The sequence below is a fragment of the Pyxicephalus adspersus genome, chromosome 10, assembly GCF_032062135.1.
Source record: "Pyxicephalus adspersus chromosome 10, UCB_Pads_2.0, whole genome shotgun sequence".
Lineage (NCBI taxonomy): Eukaryota > Metazoa > Chordata > Amphibia > Anura > Pyxicephalidae > Pyxicephalus > Pyxicephalus adspersus.
Genome location: NC_092867.1, coordinates 3,359,409 through 3,379,440, shown reverse-complemented (window position 1 = coordinate 3,379,440; position 20,032 = coordinate 3,359,409). Strand labels below are relative to the sequence as shown.

At 38.9% G+C, this 20,032-nt stretch overlaps 1 protein-coding gene and 1 long non-coding RNA gene across 4 annotated transcripts in view; one reads left to right on the top strand and one right to left on the bottom strand.

Moving 5' to 3' along the window:
• Positions 1–20,032, top strand: part of LOC140339278 (uncharacterized) — a 79,344-nt gene that overhangs the window by 11,490 nt on the left and 47,822 nt on the right. The gene's annotated exons all lie outside the window — the stretch shown is intronic.
• Positions 2,530–20,032, bottom strand: part of RBM20 (RNA binding motif protein 20) — a 113,940-nt gene continuing 96,437 nt past the window's right edge. For 2 of the 3 annotated variants that reach the window (XM_072423875.1, XM_072423877.1), the window contains exons 9-14: positions 19,331–19,952; positions 18,373–18,471; positions 14,811–15,390; positions 12,664–12,765; positions 11,900–12,021; positions 2,530–4,436 (exon numbers count right to left, since the gene is read on the bottom strand). In XM_072423875.1, the coding sequence (XP_072279976.1) occupies positions 4,323–4,436; positions 11,900–12,021; positions 12,664–12,765; positions 14,811–15,390; positions 18,373–18,471; positions 19,331–19,952 (1,639 nt within the window). In that variant the 3' untranslated portion in view covers positions 2,530–4,322. The remainder of the gene's footprint in view (positions 4,437–11,899; positions 12,022–12,663; positions 12,766–14,810; positions 15,391–18,372; positions 18,472–19,330; positions 19,953–20,032) is intronic. The other variant, XM_072423876.1, reaches the window with a different exon arrangement.

The following is a 20,032-nucleotide window of genomic DNA, read 5'->3' as shown; positions in this document are numbered from 1 at the left end:
TTGACCTTGACACTTGTTCATCTACTGCAGTTTCCAATCCTGATTGTGGTGACCTGCCCACCGCCTTCTGCTATATATCACAAATCATCTGATTTCTGGGTGGTAAATAGCAGGTTGTGGGATTAGGAAGAAGCAATGTTAAATGTAGAAAGTCCAAACTCCAGCCCATGTTATTGCTGTACAGTTTAATCAACCATGTGGGTTGGAGATTAGAGTTCCCAGTCTTTATCAGCGGGCTTTTCTGTGTCAGCATTCTGCCATGGAGCAGAATAACAATCATCCAGGACTGTACACGTATTAGTTTGCTAAGATGTCACTCATTTTAACTAAAGTTTATTGTAATCCAACATAATGTATTTTATTCACTTTAAAAAACTGTTTATTGAATCAAAACTTAACTGCACCTTCAGTTTAATCCCATTAATCTATTTTAAGGTAAAACTCTACCTAGGGGCTTTTTGCATTGAACCTTTTTTTCACTGGCCATGGACTCCCACTGTTTTTACAGCTTTTGTGCAAAAGTAGTAACTTCCTATACACTCGAAGAAGGTCGATGGTACAGGTATTGCCTATTTAAAGGTAAATACCTAGCCAGCATGAGACACCACACATGCAACCAGGCTGTAAATGTGTCGTCTTGTTTCTATATATACATTTATATATAGCAGTAACATTATGAGCCAATCAGGTTCTTCTGCATGCACATGTAGTGAAAGATAACCAGCATATAACGTAGCAAACACAGTAAGAAAAGACTAATCAGAGTTTCTTCTCCTTTGTTATCCAATCATCAGGCTGGGCCAAAGAGATGACACCGCTATGTTTCTTATTTGTTACACTGAATGTTTTGTTACCCTCCAGGCTGTGCTGTTTGGCAGAGGTGCATAAATCACAAAAAGAGACAAAACATTTGTAAAATTAAACAGTTGGCATGCTGGATATATATTTAGCTGTTAGGTTGGTATAAATGTCCACACAGGGGAATCTGATATTCACTGAAACATTTTCTGGTGGAGAATCAATTACCACTATTGAAACACATGGACCTGGAAGATTCTCCACCAGGGAATATTTCAGTGAATGTCAAATTAAATTCTTTATAAACAAACCCCTAATATTTATCCAGTACTCCCCTAAACATGAGATCACACATATAAACAAGCCAGCCAAATGCATGAAAATCCTCTTTATTAAAATAATTATCAAACCCCATTTAAAATACTTTGTGAAGAAAAAGAAGTGAAGAACACTTGTGACAGACTTCAATGTTCAACTGTTTATAAGCCATAATTTAAATAAACATGTTTTTTTTTAATTTAATAAATAGTTTCTCTGGTCCAGTTCAAGTATCGTTTACCAGTTGCAAGCCTCAATAACCCAGGACAGAAAATCCCTCAACAGATATCCACAGGAACAGTAAGATGAGTTTATCTGGGACTCGCCTCTCCGTTCCTGAAGAGATTGTAGTGATACAGACTCCGCTCACTGTAGCAGCAAATTGCAACTAATTGGTACCGCTCTCTAATACACCATGGAAGCAGCTTTTTTTGTAGTATTTATGCTAGCAGTTGACTAGTAGCTATTGATGTGTTTGCACAACAATTTCATTGTTACATATCAATACCAGGCAAGTCAATAAATCAGCTGCCTCCCTTGTGACAGGTACAAGTGATAAGTCGGAGTCTGTGTATTGTAAATTCCTCTTTTTTAGTTTTTGTGCTTGCCCTGAGCAAATATGTCTATTTTTAAATTTAAGAATAAAATAATTTTAAAGCCTTGGTGAGACACCAAAAACCATTGCATAGAAACATTCATTAACGTAATTGTATACAATCTTTTAGTAACACACTGCCCTCTAGTGTATGCAGGGCTCAGGACAACTAGGAAGTCCTGTTGTGAAGTTCATTTTGTGTTAACATATCTGTGCATTTGTAAGTCTGACTGTGACATTTCGTTAAAAAAAATATTGACCTTTTTATCAATATAAAGGGCCAGCAAGCGGCGATAATAGTTTTAAAATTAGAACTGGTATTTCGGACCTTTTTTATCACGGGGAAAAAAAGTGGACAATATTTGTGATGATCTTTCTCTACCTGATTATTTCTTGAGCTGCCGTACATCACAAATGTTGAAGGCCTTGTCTGTCACATATTTGTCTTACTAACTAGCCCTATAAAGGAACATTGGAAAGTATTGTTTGCCAAATATAAGCACCCTACTGCAAACCTTATGAGAAGAGATTCACCATCTCAGCCTCTGGGTTGGCAAATGTGAACCTTCAAAGAGGTCAGTGACACATTTAGATATCTTTATGAATTTATTTCAAGCTAAAATCAATTTTTAGTTTTGGGTACAACTCGTTTAATGAGTTGCCTATCCATTAGGCCCCATAGTTACCCCATTCCAAATTTCGGTTTTTCCTCTTTTACCTCCGGAATATTTCGCTACTCCTCGCGGGCCGTTTCCATTATACCAACGGCGCGCCATTGATTACGGCGCATGATTTATACATCGCTCAATTGATTATTTTTTTTTTAAACCTATTTTTTTCAAAATTCATGAGACACTAATATCCTGCATGCTTTACTGCAACACCCCAGGTGTGAATAGGCCGGTATCTGACCTGCAAGCTGCATTTATCTGGGGTTAGGGTAGGTGAACTAGAATACTTCAATAGGGCTTTCTGGAAGGGCTATTTCATTGTAGGACAGGAAAGTACTGAGACTCGGGAATATTCTGTGAAAACAGTTAAAATAATTCCGTGTTAACTTTATCAGTGATTCTGTACTTATTATTGTTTCCAGAGAGGATATACATCATATGAGTGCAAGCTCCTGGTGTAACAATATAAAAATTCTATAAATACTTTGTGTTTTGGATTACATATAAAGATCCCAGTGAACCAGTTATTTAAAAGCAGTATAAAATAAAATTCACATTTTAAAGTTTTGTTGCAATACTATATACATAATGACCAGTTAGTACTTTGTGGTAATGCCAGAAAAGCCTACGTGCCAAGCCAGACAAAATAAAGCTATAGTAACATACTAATATATGACTGAAACAGAACTGCTTATGCACACTGTACTCTGATCAATCTTTGATCATCTGACTCCTCATTATTGTCAGCAGATAATGACATTTTATCAGTGCCACTATTGTACGGCCATCTCATGTGGCTGATGAGTATTGCAGTCTGTATGGAGACATGTTGGTTCAGAAAAGCTGTATAAAATTCTCCAGATGGATTTACAATATGAGAACATGACACAGTTCTTTGTTATATCTACTGTGTGCCAATTATATATAGCAACATTTTTGTTTTTTTAATTTTTTTAGAAACTTATTAGAAATGTGCTTCTGTTTAGTATTTTTTTTTTGGAGCAATAGGACTACAGCTTTGTGCTGGCAATGTAAAAATAATCTTAGTGATAACGCAAGGCAGTTATGAAAACTTGAGTCTCTCTTATATGTGATGCATGTCCCCAGCTTGCACAAGAACGTACTTTGTTGCAGAGAAACCACACAACTCCCATCCATCAACATACTGGAAAGAGAGATGCAGTCACATTATTAGCAGTCCTGGCCTTTCATGATTATTAGTGGTACTTCCATTCTGAACATCTGCACCTAGTTTTACATCACTTCAGTGCACTTGTACTCCGAGGTACTGGTCATAAGAATATGATATATCTGAATTAGCTACACTCTGTAAGAAAACAATAAAATCCCTGAGTCATTTGATAAAAGATCCATTGTGGCACAATGTGCGTGTGAGAGCCAGAGTTGGTGCTCATCTTAACACTCGGTATCCAACCCACACACACGGACATCTTGTTTCCAGTTATAGTAGAGATCCCCCATTGTACAGACTACATTTTACCAATCTTGTTGCCCATCATTCTGGTAAGATATCTTCCCTTATATTCTCCTGGTTAACAGTCAGTGAGGAATTTTTGGTTGTATAATCGGTTTATAATCAGAAGTGCTGAGGAAGGAGCACAGACTTTTCACAGACCAGTGCTGGCTATAAAATCACAACTACTTTATAGATCACAAAGTCTTTCATTAGTGAAGCATTTCTTGACTGGTGGGTGGGGATGGAGATAATTTCCCCAATGAAGATTTAGACAGCAGTCATAGACTTGAGGTACACTAATTTGGCTGTGAACATGTTTACCCATTGAATTACGGGCATGTTTGTCATCTTGAACTACCATTCCTCTGGCTCCTTCAATAAAATTCTTCCAGTTTTCATACAACCTTGTCCTCCGCTGACAATATCACATCATCTTCTCGTTCATCTTGTTTATTTCACATCTTTACGGTCTGTTTTTCTCAAACTGGGGAACGATTCCTACATCATCTTGCTGTGGAACCAACTTCTCTGCCTCACTCTTTTCTGGACCTACTTCCGCCAATCGTGACAAGTAACTCTGGAGAGTAAACAGAAAACAGATTCCAGTGACTAAAAAAATAATCAGCCAACCTTCATACAACATTGTTTAAGTTATGTGGACATATTTATCTCTGCTGAATATAAAGATGCAAGGTTATTTACTGCACCGGATTTGAAATATTGTGTTGTGTGTTATTGCTGCGTTGGTCCTGGATTGTGGGTAAATACATATTGTATCCTATTTATTAAATGTAAAGACATTAAGAAAGGTGATGACAATGTTTGCAACAAATCTGAAAAAATCATTATTATGCCAATCATATATAGAAGACATTAGCAAGTTAGTGTGAAATGTGAAATTTTAGGAACGGAGTTGGAGAAATCCTTTTTGGGACTCAAATAATAAATCCTTCTACACAAGTTCTCCTAAGCCTTTTTATACAACTCCTATACTATATATATTTTTTTGGCCTGCATTAAACACATTTGCTTATTAGTGTTTGGTACCATATTAAAATAAACCATGTCATTCTCTTTGCTAATCCATCTACCAGAACCTTCGCATAGATATTGTAATATTGTACTACCCTCTTCTTTATGTAGTACAATTCTCTTCTTCTGTAATATTGTTCTACCCTCTTTATGTCACAGTTTTCTAGCAATTCCTAGATAGCAGCTGTGAAAATCTGTGTAAAAATGCATGTGAAACTATACTTCATCTCCTCTGTAATGGGCTGGCTGTATGATGTATGCATCACATATGTGAGCTTTATTATTTTCTTACCTTCTGTGCCCCCTCCTCTAGCCGCAGCCCCCCCCCCCCAAATAGTTGCTGCTGCCATTTTTGGTTTCTTCACACTCTGGGCAGAAACTGATTTTGTAACCTGTGTGCATGTGGTTTGTCTCTTTTGTGAATTTCTGGAATGAGCCACACTACAACACGGATAAACCACAGCCAGTGTATAAAAAAAAAAATGCTAAGAGCCAGAATTTTTTTTTCTTCCAATATGCCTCCTAGCATTTGTTGTGTTAGGAGTTTTCACAGCTGCTATCTGATTGCCAGAGATTTGTTACAGGAGAGGGGGAGCAATAAAGAGCTTTGTCTTCATACACTAAAACTGACAAGAGAAATTATATGTCTTTTACTAGAGAGCATCTGTACTTATATATCATTATACTAATTTACAATGTCCTGTATCCACCTAGTGAAACATTACTACATACTACACTACATTCCCTGTGTTAGCAGGCATTTTATATCGCCCAGAGGAACAGGGTTACCTGAAGCAAACATTCTTGACTAGTTTACCATGTTTAAAATGGCATTCAATCCTTTTTTTGGCACTGTAGGGAAAGTTTGAGTCCTTTAATAAGGGAAAATCTTATCTCGGTATAACATTTCCATGGTAACAGCTGACGTCTTGGCTGAGAGTCAAAACCGCTAAAAATAACATTCAAGACAAAACATCATACCTTTCGTGGCATAAACAGATATAATGTTCTCACCCTTATTAAAGATTTCTTTTGTTTTATGATATCCTTTAAAAAATATAAAGAATTTTTGGCACGGTTGCTTCGATGGGCCAGACCAGGGGTCTGCAACCTGCGGCTCTTCAGCCTCCTTGTTGTGGCTCCCTTCGGCTGCCGCGGGGAGATCTCTGATGGGGGATCCCCTTCCTCCCAAGACACTGCGGAGGAGGGGGATTCCCTACCTGGTGTTCTAATGAAAAAAATCTACCAGTGAAATAAATCTACCACAGGGGGTGTACAAATGGGTGTGTACAATGACATCCCCCTCCTTTGAACCCCAATTCCTCTGGAATGGGGAGATGTACAAAACCAAAAATGTAGGTGCAAGTGGGGGATACCTGTGACTAACACCCCCTAAAATTTAATTGTTAGGCTATCATCAGAACATAAAGAACTCTGCCCATCAAAAAAATCTACCATTACACATTGCTGGAGGCACCTGAACCCCAATTTCTCTGGAACAGGAAGGGGGTACAGGTGAACAAAATTAGAGGTGCAAGTGGGGGACACCTGTGGCTAACACCTCCCTAAAACTCCACCCATCAAAAAACCCCTACCCTGTTACACATTGTTGGAGGCTTCTAGCACCTAAACCCCAATTTATCTGGAAACGGGGGTACAGGTGAAAAAAAATTGAGGTGCAAATACGGGACACCTGTGGCTAACACCTCCTAAAAATTCATAAAAACTCCGCCTATCAAAAAAATCTACCCTGTTACACATTGCTGGAAGCATCTAGCATCTGAACCCCAATTTCTCTGGAACGGGGGGGAGGCGGTACAGGTGACCAAAATAGAGGTGCAAGTGGGGGACACTTATGGCTAACACCACCTACAATTGAATCGCTAAGGCATCGTCAGAAAATAAAGAACTCTGCCCATCAAAATAATCTACCCTGTTACACATTGCTGGAGGCTTCTAGCACCTGAACCCCAATTACTTAGGATTGGGGGGTACAGGTGAACAAAATTAAAGCTGCAAATGAGGGACACCTGTGGCTAACACCCCTTAAAATGTCATCGCTAAGGCATCGTCAGAACATAAAGAACTCTGCCCATCAAAAAAATCTACCCTGTTACGTTAGAAGCCTCCAGCTAATGTAACAGGATGATACGTTAGAAGCTGGAGGCTTCTAGGGGCATAGTTCAGTGTTTAATTTATTTCAAAGCAGGCCTACACATGCACACTTGTTGTAACAGGTAAAATTAAAAAAATATTAAAACTTTTAAAAGTTTATAAACTGTGTTATGTTTTGCGGCTCCAGACTATTTTTCTTTAGTGGAAGAGGAGGCAAAATGGCTCTTTTGATAGTAAAGGTTGCTGACCCCTGGGCCAGACAAAGCTTTAGATACAGGCTTTTCCCAAATGACACGCTGTGACATGATTCTAATATCTTTGAAATGACGCACTGGTGTGTAAAGGGAAACAGCCAAAGTTGAAGTCACCCTGATATATGTCTGCTCAGTTTAGATTTTGGCCGCTGCCGCTCTGAGCCTCATATTTTAGCCCGGGATAATGACAGCACAAAACAGAGACCTATTAAAAATGACAAGTACACCAACTGTCTTGTAACATCTTGTCCTGGGGGAAAGCCCAGCCAGTGTCAGCCACTTAAACCCTTTAAGTGAAAGCATCTGTCTTCGCTCTCACTAGCACTGAGCTTATGGATTTAATGAGAAACAACATTTCATAAGGTGGGATATCTCAGATTAACCAAGTGTATCACTGCAGACCGGGCCTGCGGGAATACACAAAGCTTTTTGCCACTGCTATCATATATCTATCAATAGTGCCAGGCTCTTGATTCCTTGCATCTTAACAACTTAAGACAATCACTGCATTGCTTGGCACATTAAGAGCCAACTCCCATAAATGATCAAAACGGCCTAAAAAATAACCATGCAAAGCCTATTTAAAGTGCTTATTTGCCAAGTAGAGTGCGAGTATAATATGTGAAATCTCTCTGCTGCTTTCGAATGCAAAGTCAAGTGACCAAATAATATCCATGTTTTCTTAACATTTGCAGGAATAAAAGCAGCATAGTAGGTTCCAACTATAATTTTCTCACATAGTTTAGAAAATCACACAGAACATTTGGTTATTATATGCAAAACCAATCTCCCATTTTCTCTCTTAGTTCATTGCAAAGAATCTTAAGATCAAACGTTATCTAATATCTTGCCAATCTCTGCTGTCATCAAACACTATGCAGGCTGAAAACTCCCCAGAACTTGACACTTCCAGAAGTGTTAGATGCCTGTTCCTCTGTAATCTCGTTGACTTGGAACCTCTGTGGTTCAATCCTCTGACCCCCCATGTTACTGCACAACCCAATAGTAGTATAAGGCTCAGCAGAAGGAACCAAAGAGTGGGACCTTTGCGCTTCTCCTTAAAATGCAACTGCCTCTGGCTCCCGTAGCATTCATGCACAATGAAACCGCATATTGGCCCTGATGTATCAAAGCTCTCCAAGACTGAAGAAGATAGACTATCATGGGAGAACCTGGGTGATCCAGCAAATCTGAAGTGTATCTGGTCCAGGACTAAAAATATTTGCCAACTAATAGAAAATGATTTTTTAAGAAATCCATTGCAAGTTTGCTTGATCACCCACTTCACTAGACTTGGAGAGTCACATATGCCAAGCTGCTGCAATGTACATTGTGCTAGATGTTACATTCTCCAAACTGCTGAACTCTGCTGTTTTGCACAATTACGCCACACAGAAAACCTTTATTTATTCTGGTCTATGACCAGGCACCGTTTTATTGAAATACAGGTGTTTGAGGAGCGTTTATATTTGGATTTTTTACTTAATCTTGGCATTAAGAGCCATAAAAGCAGCTGAACTATTCCACCGCCATTGATATATCACACGCTGACAAGCTGGCAGAACATGAAAACAGAATATTTAAGGCACTGGAGATTGGGGGGTTAGCTCAGAATGTTGTGGTTGTGTTCTGGAAGGGTATGTAGTTGTTCAGTGATACTTACAGACATATAACCAATGTAAAAGGATATTATCAGGAATGTCCTTGTGCATGGTGTCCCTACAAAGGGAACAAAGAAAATGCCTCCCCAAAATCAGGGTTTCCTTTATCCTTTACTTGTCTCAATATACTACACTATACAGTACAGAGAATAAATCTGTAACATGGGTGTACTTTAGGGGGTCTATTTACAAAGCAATAGATTCTCCACCAAGCAATGAATCAGAATGTCAGATTTGCTGCTGTATAAATAGAGCGCTAAGTGTTTTATTATGTTTTTGTCTAAGGTAAGAGGATATATGAGATGAGTCAAACATTAATACTGGCCATATACACAAACAAGATAGGGAAATGTCTTGATGAGAGAACTGCTTAGTACTGACAGCAGACATACATCTGCCCATCCATAAAATGCACCTATACCCAGGCTACAGACATTGAAATATTTCTCTAAAGCTTTAGAAGAGCCGCAAATGACCCCTCACTAACCTCAGTAGTTGCAGGCATTATGGACAAAATTTACCTTACAGCAGACATTGACATTTTATCTCATCTACCACTATTTTCTCTGGCAGCAGGGACTTGGCAGCCTGTCAGTCTTCTAATATAAACAGCAGCTGCTCTAAGTGAGAAATGCTAACCAGACTTGCTAACCAGAACTCAGCAAAGCAAAAATTGGATTTGATTAGTTGCACACAGGCTTCAGCATTGCCTGGGCCTGTTAGCCTAAACAGCATACCTGTGTCTTCCCTTACACAAGTAAAAAAACCTAAACAGGATAGTGGGTATCCAACACCTTCCCTGGCCATTTTTAGGACTCTAAACTGGTTTTCTATGTTCCCGATACAGCAATGGAAAACAGTCATTTCTTTCCTGCAATATACACTCCATTACACACCTTGCCCATCATGTAACACTCTGTTATCATTTTTGGAAACAAAATGCAACTCATCTGAGAATCTTGGACTACTGGGGGCAAAGTTTTTTGAGGATGAAACGCTTTATAGTACATGCATCTACTTCAGTCTAAGCTATCTATAGCTTGCCAATTTATATGTTACTTTACCTAGATATCCCTGTTGAAGAGCACAACAATGTTAACATATATCCACCAACTTCTTCACCTAATGTCTTTGCATGCAAAGTTCAGCAACAAACTGTATTCTCACTTTACAAAAAAAAAATCCCTCACCGATTGTTAGGAATATTTAAATATGCAATAAATAGGAAATAATGTTTAAGAAAAAAATCGCATTTGCTTGTGCCCCTAAGTAATCCTTATAAGGACCCACTGTCACCCAGTCAGTGCAGGTCATGGTGGATTAGGTAAAGAAGACAAGATACAACTTAACAGTTCTTCTATACAACATAACAATGTGCTTCTATCACAGTGCTGTAAACAACTCAGGAGGCAGGAGAAGCAAGAGGCAGCTCTTCTGATGATCTGCCTACAAAGATACTTAAGCTGTGTACACACTTCCAATTTTTATCGTTGGAAATGAACGACGAACGACCGATTGGCCAAAAATCGTTCATAAAAAAAGTAACCAATGACGCCGACGAACGAGGATAGTCGTTGGAAATGAACGACCGGACTGGCGGATCGGATTGGACGACGATCGCTGACCATCTATCGTGTGTACGGTTGTTCAGTGATCGTCCATGGTCTAAGCATGCGTGGTGAGCGAACATTCGCTCACTTCCTGTGGTGCACGTCACTTCCTGTATCGTTCAAACGATCGCATCTATCGTGTGCACAATATCTTTGAACGATCGTGACGTTATCTGTAGGTACAGGATCGGTGCCATACGATCGTTCGCAGATATCGTGCAGGATCGTTCGTCGTTCGTTTACCAACCATAAAAATTGGAAGTGTGTATGCAGCTTAATTGTCCTCTGCAAAGCTTAGTCTACTGCACTTCTCTTAATAAAACACAATACTGGGGAGAAATAAATAAAAGATGCATCCCTGGCCAGATCTATGGGATGTATCTTGGATGTGGCATACGGCTGTTATATGTTAGTGAGGAATCGGCAGCAGCAGATCACTGTTGTGTTTGTAGAAAGGTTCACTGCATGCAGAATCCTCTGAATAGAGCTTTGTGAAGATTGAAAAAAACTCCAAACGCTATTTAATGTTCACCAGCCCCAGTATATGCAACTGTAAGACCTATGTATGTCCCCCAATCCGTGTAAACAACCACCCCGGGTACATATCATGATCTCAAATATCTGTAAGGAACCTTTAGAGCCCAGCAGAATGGATAAGCACATGCTCAAATCTTAAGGTACTTTGTATTTGTATTTTACATGTGCCCTTTGAGTCTCCATTTCTTTACTGTCATGAGTACTTTTCTGTTTTCTGTGTCATTGTTGCTATTTTTCACAGATTTTAGGATTTTTAAAGTCAGGTCAGTAAAAGTTAAGGATTTTTGCACCATGTATTAAGGTTCTTAATATATTCAAGGTTAGCTTCCTAAAACATGAGCAGCGTGTACCAAAATAGCCTCATGGTCTTGTTATCTTGGTTTGAACACTGTGTGGGGAATTAGCAAGAGACATGTTGCTCCTTAAAAGAAGAGTGTGCATGAGCTGTGTGGAGGGTTGTGCCTGTGCTGACCCAGCACCTATTAGCAGCTTTCATTCACTGCTCTTTTCACACCAGCTGCTTGTCACTGGCACCGCTCAATATTTTCAGCTGGGAAATTATTAGCGAGCACACTGAAAATAAGCTGAGTACAGTGCTCAGAAACATGGATTTTATTAAAGGATTACTGTTAAAGGAAAACAACTGTAATCTTATCATTATATTGGCAATACCCATTCATTTAAAGGCAAAACTTCACAGAATAATAATCATTTAGTAGTATTGATATTTTGCCTTTTATTTTCAAAACCAGACAGAATCCACCTACAGGGGTCAGGAGTGCAGGAGGGTGGACTTTGTTTTTTATTAAAAGTTTATTAGTGAATAAATACCTGAAGGTTTTTGTAGTGCACCCGACTTCGGCAGTGAGATGTTTTTGCTGCTTCTTCGTTGGTGTAGAAAAGTCCACATAGTTTGCAGTAGAAGCCTGTTCTTGGAACCACAAATTCCACACCTTAAAAAAAAAAAAACAATATTACTATGTGTGTTTTTTTTTCTTGTTTTAATTATAACTAGCCTTCCAGTATTATTTTTCAACACTGGTATAGTTTGGTTCAGGAAAAGTTGGTCTTGCAGAGACCCTTTTAAAGTATTATCAGTACGTGGCGGTTAGGTACATGTAAGTCTTAGTGTTTTGGTGTGAGGGGAACCTTAGGGTAGCCTAATTGATTATTCCAATTATTTTTAATGGGTTTGTATTTTAAATGCTTTTTGTATATGCTGTAATTTGATTTTGAAGTGATCCATTGGGCTAGGTGTGCATTTTTGTATGTTTTTCTAAGAGGAGAGGATGATTTTTGCATGCAGCTGTGTGTTTTATAATTAATGCTAACTGTATGCATGGTGGATTTTCTATTTATTATTCATGTCCATGGCTATTTATATTTTATGTAAAATGAACTTGCCGAACCTGTGGCTAAACCAGCAATGCACAAAAACACATTGGTGATACCTAAAATGTCAAATACAGTAATACAAAAATGTTTACGATGTTTCAAATGGGATGCATAAAAATGGATTTTTAAAAAAATGAATATATAGTAATGCCATTTCCTTATTATAAAAACAAAAATATAAATGCATGCAGTGTACATACCCAGAGGGATGTTGAGCTCAGTAAACACATTGTCCTGATCCCAGGAAGGCAGAGAATTCATTTCTTTGGCTTCCAGTTCTGGTACTTCAGGAGATTTCACTTCTGATGATAGAAAATGATTTAAATCAGAAAGCCGGTAGGAAAATCTTTTCTCTTTTTTTTTTAATGCTATGAACTAAGAAACTGGAAAATGTTACTGTTTTGCCAACAAACTCAAGTGGGTCCCATTCTCATTAACAGCTTCCTACTGCATTTTTTAGGGTTACCCTTCACAACCCAAAAAGAGTTATATGTAGGGCAGGCCACCTTCAATATTCTCAGCAACATTTGCACATTAAAATGTTTTTGGTTTAGGGTTTTATGAATCACTGTCTCTGTGAATTTCATGCCACCAAAGGGTTCACCCTGCACTTTGTCCTCTTGAGATATATGGATTCATAAAGTAATATAAGCTAATGAATTCAAGCGCAAAAATACATAAAATTTGTGCAACATGCTCTACCAACAAATGGAAACCAATACAAAAAACAAACCTCCTACACACTTATACATGTAGAGAATCCTTTCTATTCATCTTGTATATAAAAAAGCAAACAAATGCAACAATGAGGTATATAAAAAACAACACAGGGCCCCCATGTATTGCTAGATGCCACAATATCCAAATTGTTTTAAAGATAAAAAAAGATGATAAAGTACTACTTTTAAATAATACTTTTTAATCTTTTAATATATAAAACAGATATAATAAACTAATTTAGACATCTAGTAACATGGACACCCCGGTTATATCTAATAGCTATTGTGTGTCCTGTGTAGCTTTGTACTGATGTCCCCTAAGTTAGCCTAAGTGCACCATTTTCGTTTTTGCCCGGAGTGCTTAACCACAATGTATTACCCATCCCAGAAATATCTTAATTGATTCTCCTAATGTAGCTGTGAGACAGGCTGGCTCATCAAATGTGGCCTAAGGGAGGTAAAGAAATACCCCACAAATAGGATAACTAGACTGGAATAAAGAGTAGGCTCTGGAAAAGTGATGAGACCATAGTTCAGCTGCTTTCTTCAGTCCATCAGTGAGGGTGAATCTGACGTGAGTGGGCACGTGGTGTAAAATGTGGACATTTACAGCACCAAATATAGAGCACTAAGCATAATCATTCAGATGACTGCCTGGGAATAATACATACACCCTCTTCAAACTTCTACACTACCCCAGACCAATACATTATCCAGACATGAGTTCATTATTTATTTATCCAAATAACACAGAAATAGTTTATTATCCCTACATTATATCTATTCAGGGACATAGCTTATATCAGTCCAGCCACTGCCCAATCAGAATCCAGTATTGTCCTAAAATATTGATAGTTAGATGACTTAAGAAGAGCCAGTCACCTGGGCATCTTACTCCAAAGAATGTGATATGTCATTCTCAACCATTGGCAAACTTTTATGGCCACTAGGCCATTTCAGGGGTGGTGGAAGCACACTAGGCCGGACTCTCTCTCCCGCCCTAATGGCTACGCCCACCACCAGGGAACGCCCCCTGAAGTGAAATCCCTCCCCTCCGTATGCATTGTGGAGGAGAGGGATTTACCTTCAAGGAGCGTTCCCTATTTACCGCGGTGATACCGCAGATGTATTACCACCGGCCGCGGTAAATAGGGGAGCAACAGCAAGGAGGCGGCACCGTTGCTCCGGTAGTTCCTAACGCCCCCTAACAGCCAGGGGGCGTTAGGCCAGAACGAACTACTGGCTAGGCCTTATCTGGCCTAAAGGCTTCCCAAAAAAATCAAAAGAAAGAGACGGGCCAAGCATGGCATAATAAATAAATATATATATATATATATATATAAGCTGTATATAGTATGAAGCTTTGTTCATTTTCCTTGAAGCTTTTAGCCTGATTCCTGAGATAATAAACATAATTTTTCACATCATCTCCTGTATAACAGTATTTTACACGACAATAGGATTTACACAATGTTTCAGTGTGGGAATTCCTCCTGAATCTTTTACATGCATGGTTTTCTGACACTTTTAATGTGACCACTGCAGAAGTCCATGCTTTCTCAGGTGATGTACAATATATTTCTATGCTACTCATGTCTTCAAATATGATCACTTTGTCGATAACATACCAGATAGTGGACTCTCATGCTCTCTTTTATTCCGTCTTTCCTTTTGGATTTGCTCATCCATTGTGGTTATGTTACTGATTGATTGGGAGTTTGTTCTCATATAATGATCTAAAGCAGTCGTTTCTGTATATTCAGGAGTCAGAGGGTCCATAGTGTGCCCAGGGTCCTCTCTAGTGGGTTCTTTGTTTGAGAGTCTGTTTGGACTTTTTGCACATTCATCCATTGCATCAACTCTCTCTTCAGGGTTCACAGTGACATCAGGAACATTTGCAGCTGTCTCACAGCAGCTACTGTCAGAGCTTGGACTCTGTCTCAGGGAAGCACAGCTCATGGAACATTCACTCCTGGTTCTCTCTTGGTATCTGCATTGTAAATCCACAGCATCAATAGCATGTGCACACATCTGAATGCAGTTGTCACTGTCCTTTTGAACTACTGGAACTATTTCTTCAAGTTCAGTGATGTCCGGTTCTACTATTAGATCCTCTTCTCCAACTTCATCTACTGTCACAAGTTCTTCCATGTTTGCTGGATACCAGCTCTCTCCTTCCAGTTCACTTCCGCTTTCCCAGTCCTGCTCCTGTGGAGTGTACAGACATCCTGTTAGCACACTAATAATGCTGTAGCAAATTTATTGCATATTGCCAACATATTAACCTTTCCCCAGTGTGAATAGTAAAAAGATTTGGCACCGTTGTGAGTTTTTGGGAAAAAGGCATGGTTTAGGCATACTGACAATAAAAGAGGCAGAGAATACAGAAGTTAGCAGTATGCTCTTTCTAATGTCCATATGCACACCTGAGGGACACCCTCTAGACACAGCAGGAACATGGTGACATAAACCAAGGGCCAGATGTTTAATCTGTTTTTGAGCTCCGGTTACTATTATAGGAGCAGCACCTGATTAATGTTGTTTGTTTGGGGAAGAAATGGTGGGCACCTATTAATGAGCACATCAGAGAAAGACATTCACACTTAAACTTTAAGGAATCTCGAGGTCACTGACTTAAGTCTGAACACTTAAAACCAAACATACATGGATGGACTTCTCGATAGCTGTGTGCCTTATCAGCTGGATCGTTGGCAGCCTCTTTTATCACAGCACAGAAGAAACCCCATAAGATATAAAAGCTTTTTTGATGTATTGTCAGTGTTGCATTTCATTACTGGCAGTATACTGGTGGCATTTTGCTATATAGTTTGGTGGTATATGTACCCTGCCGGGATTACCTTACCCTGTTTGTACCATCACAGGAGATGTACAGACATAGTAAAGGTACAGATTGATATTGGTGCTCATCATTGCCAAGTGAATGATTTATTTATAAAGAAAACAATGATAATTATCTTTCCATATAATAATGTTAACATATACAAGAACTCTATACGCATTTTTTGCAAAACTGTTTTGTGATCTGCATGGCAGAAAGATTGCTTCTCTTTCTGCTCCTCCTCTGGAAAACTGCTTTAGTTCTATTAGGTTATTTTTCTGGTAATGTGTATCATGAGAAATGATAATAGCAAGCATCTGCAAAAATGGGCCTAAAGCTGCTTAAAGCTTTGGTGCACACTATGATATCCCTTTAAATAGGTGTACTGTCCTAAATACATTTACACTGCATTCTCTAAACTATAAATGTGTTTTAAAGAAATTCTTTTTTACAGGGAAATACTTTTATACCTTAAATATGTACAGTCTAGAGTGTATGCACTATGACTGTAGTGAATTAAAAATGCCTTGGTATGCCTGTACATCAGCAAAATTATTTGCAGCAAGATTCACAGCTGGTGCCGCCAAGTCTTAAATATTACCTTTAGGTTCTATAATGTTTCAAGCAGTCTGTTAGCCTTGAGAAAAAATAATCCCGAACCATTAAATCTGTTGCAGCATTGTCAGGTCTGGCTGTTTAGTAATCTGTATATCAGTGCCCTAAAGGAATTTCAGTGCTGCCATCGTAGCTACTGTCCGTGCTTACCAAATCATTTTGTCTGCCCACAGATATTGATAGTGTCTCCATCTGACCGTTAGCTTATGATTAGAAAGAGATGGAGCTGGAGGTATTCCCAGAACATTTTCTGCCAAACAAACATTCATTAAGTACAAACGGATCATATACCATTTGCTACCTGAGAAAAGTCTACAGCTTGCCAGGTCTCTTTACAACTTTGATCCATATATAGAATAATTTAGGAACGCAGACTGTAGAAAGTTTGTATGCTGCCAGGCTTATATACCCGTCATATGTCTCTGTGAGTTAATATTGCTAAGGGAAGTCATGCAAAGTAATTTATACATGTAGAAAACACGTAGAAAGAAACTGTGCAAAGCTACAAGACAAGGTCAATGCAGGGCAATTTCCTTACACAACAGCTATGCAAACCAGTGTCAACTATATATCAAATTCGACAGCTACAGATGAAATAACATAGGCTGGGACACAAGTCAACGGATCATTTTCATCAATGGGTACACTTCTTTTTTTAGGACCTAAATGCTTAAGTTCATGCAATACCATCTCTTAATGACTGCTGGTTTAACACGGCAAATTGTTGATTTATTATTAGATTAAATGGCATGTTAGTAGCTCTGGTAAAGGCTTGGAGGATTAAATTAAGGGATCAGTAGGGCCAAAGTCTTCATGTTTATATTCTAGCCTACATACCATACTTTGTATTGGGTTCAGTCCATAGGCCAGAGTTTTACATATCTCCTGAGTGAGAACTTAGCATGGAGCTGGCAGAAATAGCAAAGTGCATTGATAATTTAGGCAGAAACTATTCTGATGGTCAAGATTTATATTTAATTCAAGTAAGGGAAACAAATTGCAGAGACTATGGGGTATTTATAAAGGGTCCAGTGGGTGGTTATGCCACTGTTTTGTCACTTTTGCTTGGTAACATCAATATCAGACCTATCAGTGAAGGTTGTGTGACGCCTTAAAGTTTCAGCTTTTTAAATATATTTATAAAATAACTGACAGCTTTGTCTAGAGGAGACATGGCCATGTGACTTGGACAGATATTTCTTTGCCTTTTCCCCCCATAGCCCTATTCCTTTCTATTAGACTTGAAAGCAGCCGATGAGGCACAATGCACATTTGTAAAGTACACTGCTGTGCTTTAAAATAATGTAGCGTCTTTTAAAGAGTATAGCCACAGTACAGCCATGCAACTTCACTTCCTCATAAATGTTCTATCTTCTGTTTAGCTTACTCAAATTTGTTTATTAGATTATTAAAACTTATGTTTAGCTTATTTTAACACGTGAGACGGAAGCTTTGCTGACTTTAATCATCCAATCATTTGCAAGCAAAAATCCTTGCACATAGTTTGGTTGTCTTTGTCACATTTCCCTGCAAAGTGATAATTCACATTTCTTAAATAACTAAAAATAGGCTTATATTCATATTCCTTTCATAAATCAACCAAATTGATATTTTTTTTTTTTTCACTTCAACAATTTTCACAAATGATTGCCATTGCTTTATCACTGGTGATCTGGTCTTGTGTCCTTATCAAAAACCAGAAGCCACATAAGAGCTGTAAATTCTGCTCTACTTACTTTGGGCTTGATCACAGGTTGGGTATCTGGATCTTCAGCTTCACCCTCGGCTCTGTTGGGTACTGAGTTATGGTTCATTTCCTCTTCCCTGACTCCAGCCTGACAAACATGTATCAGATGATCAGTTGACAGGACAGGAAGCTACAAAACTTAGTGTTCATATTTCACAACTCTGGGCTACCAACTTGGTAAATGGATTTGGGATAGGTAAATCCTGAAATTGGGTTGCAAGTTGTTTTTTGTAAAGCCTGCAATATCACACAGCTCTACACATACATAACATTGTTCATACCTTGCATAAACAGTGAAATATGGCAAAACACGACTCTATATACTGAAGGTGAAGCTACATGTCAAGGAAGCCTCTGGTTGTAATTGGTCAATGTCTCTCTGTAATAGGGCAGTCTCACAGTAACCAAGCAGTGTCTCTCTAACTGGCCCGATTTCTTCTCTACAACCTAGCAATTTCATTCTTTAACCTAGCACTCCTTGACTTTAACTGGTCAGTGCCATAACTGGACTATCTCCCACTGAGCAGTCGCTTGGTATAACTATTGTGCCTCTCTGTAGCTGAGCACTCCCTCTCTAATGCTTGACAGTCTCTTTCTATAACTAAACGTTGCTCCTGTAGCTCAGCAGTCCATATTATTAAAACATTGAAGTTATAAATGTGATTTTTTGGGTAGAGCTGCATGAATAGATTTTACAGATGTGGCTTTATGTTTTCAGAAGCAGAACAGCTTGCATTCAGGTGATGAAATTAAGGGATCATTAGTAGAATAGTGTAAGGAAGTAATGATGCCATGTGGAGTCTAATGAAAATAGATTTCAGATGTTAGAATTATGAAAGGTAATATCTGCTTTGGTGAACATGATTACATAAAGATTCTCATTTAAAGTTGTTACCTGAATGTTAGAGACCGTAATATGGAAGTAGAAGAGTAGATGCTTTGCTTACCTTTTCAGCATCTTTGTCTACTTTAACATTCTCATTTGTCTCCGACGTCTTACTCTTTTCTGCTATCTGTTGGGTGCTGGCTTCATCTTCTCTGTTTGCTTTTGGTTCTGACCCAGCCTTCTTGTTAGAATCTTCTGTGTGACTTTCCTTTATGTCTCGAGACTTGTTCTCTTCTTTCCTCTTAGTTTTTCCAAGTGTATCAGCTTTTGTCTCTGATTTTGACTTGGACTCCTTTCTGTAGTATTCCCCATCTCCTCTTTTATGCCTAGATGATGAGTGAGAATTGCAATATTTCTCCCTGTGTCCTCGTGACCCATCATGGCGATCATCTATCTCTTGCTTATCCATCTGCCTGGAGTAATGTCTCCGATCATGGACCCAGTGGTCTGTTCTATCTCTCTTCTCTTCCCCATTATCTCGCCATGAACCTTGTTCACGTTCATCTTCCCATCTGCCATAGTTCGGCTGCTCCCCCCAAGACTCCCTCCCATTCCCCCATTCTGCTCTGGAAGTTCCCAAAGGACTGTGTGAGGAACTACAAGAAGTGAAGCTGGGAGTGTGGGACCTCGGAGACAGAGAACGGCTCACTGGACTGCGCGATCTCGTCCTTTCATTTCTGTATCTGTCAACAGCAATAGAGGAGTCAAGAACAGAAATGCATAAAAAATACCCTAAAATTTCCAAATGCAATCCTAATCCATG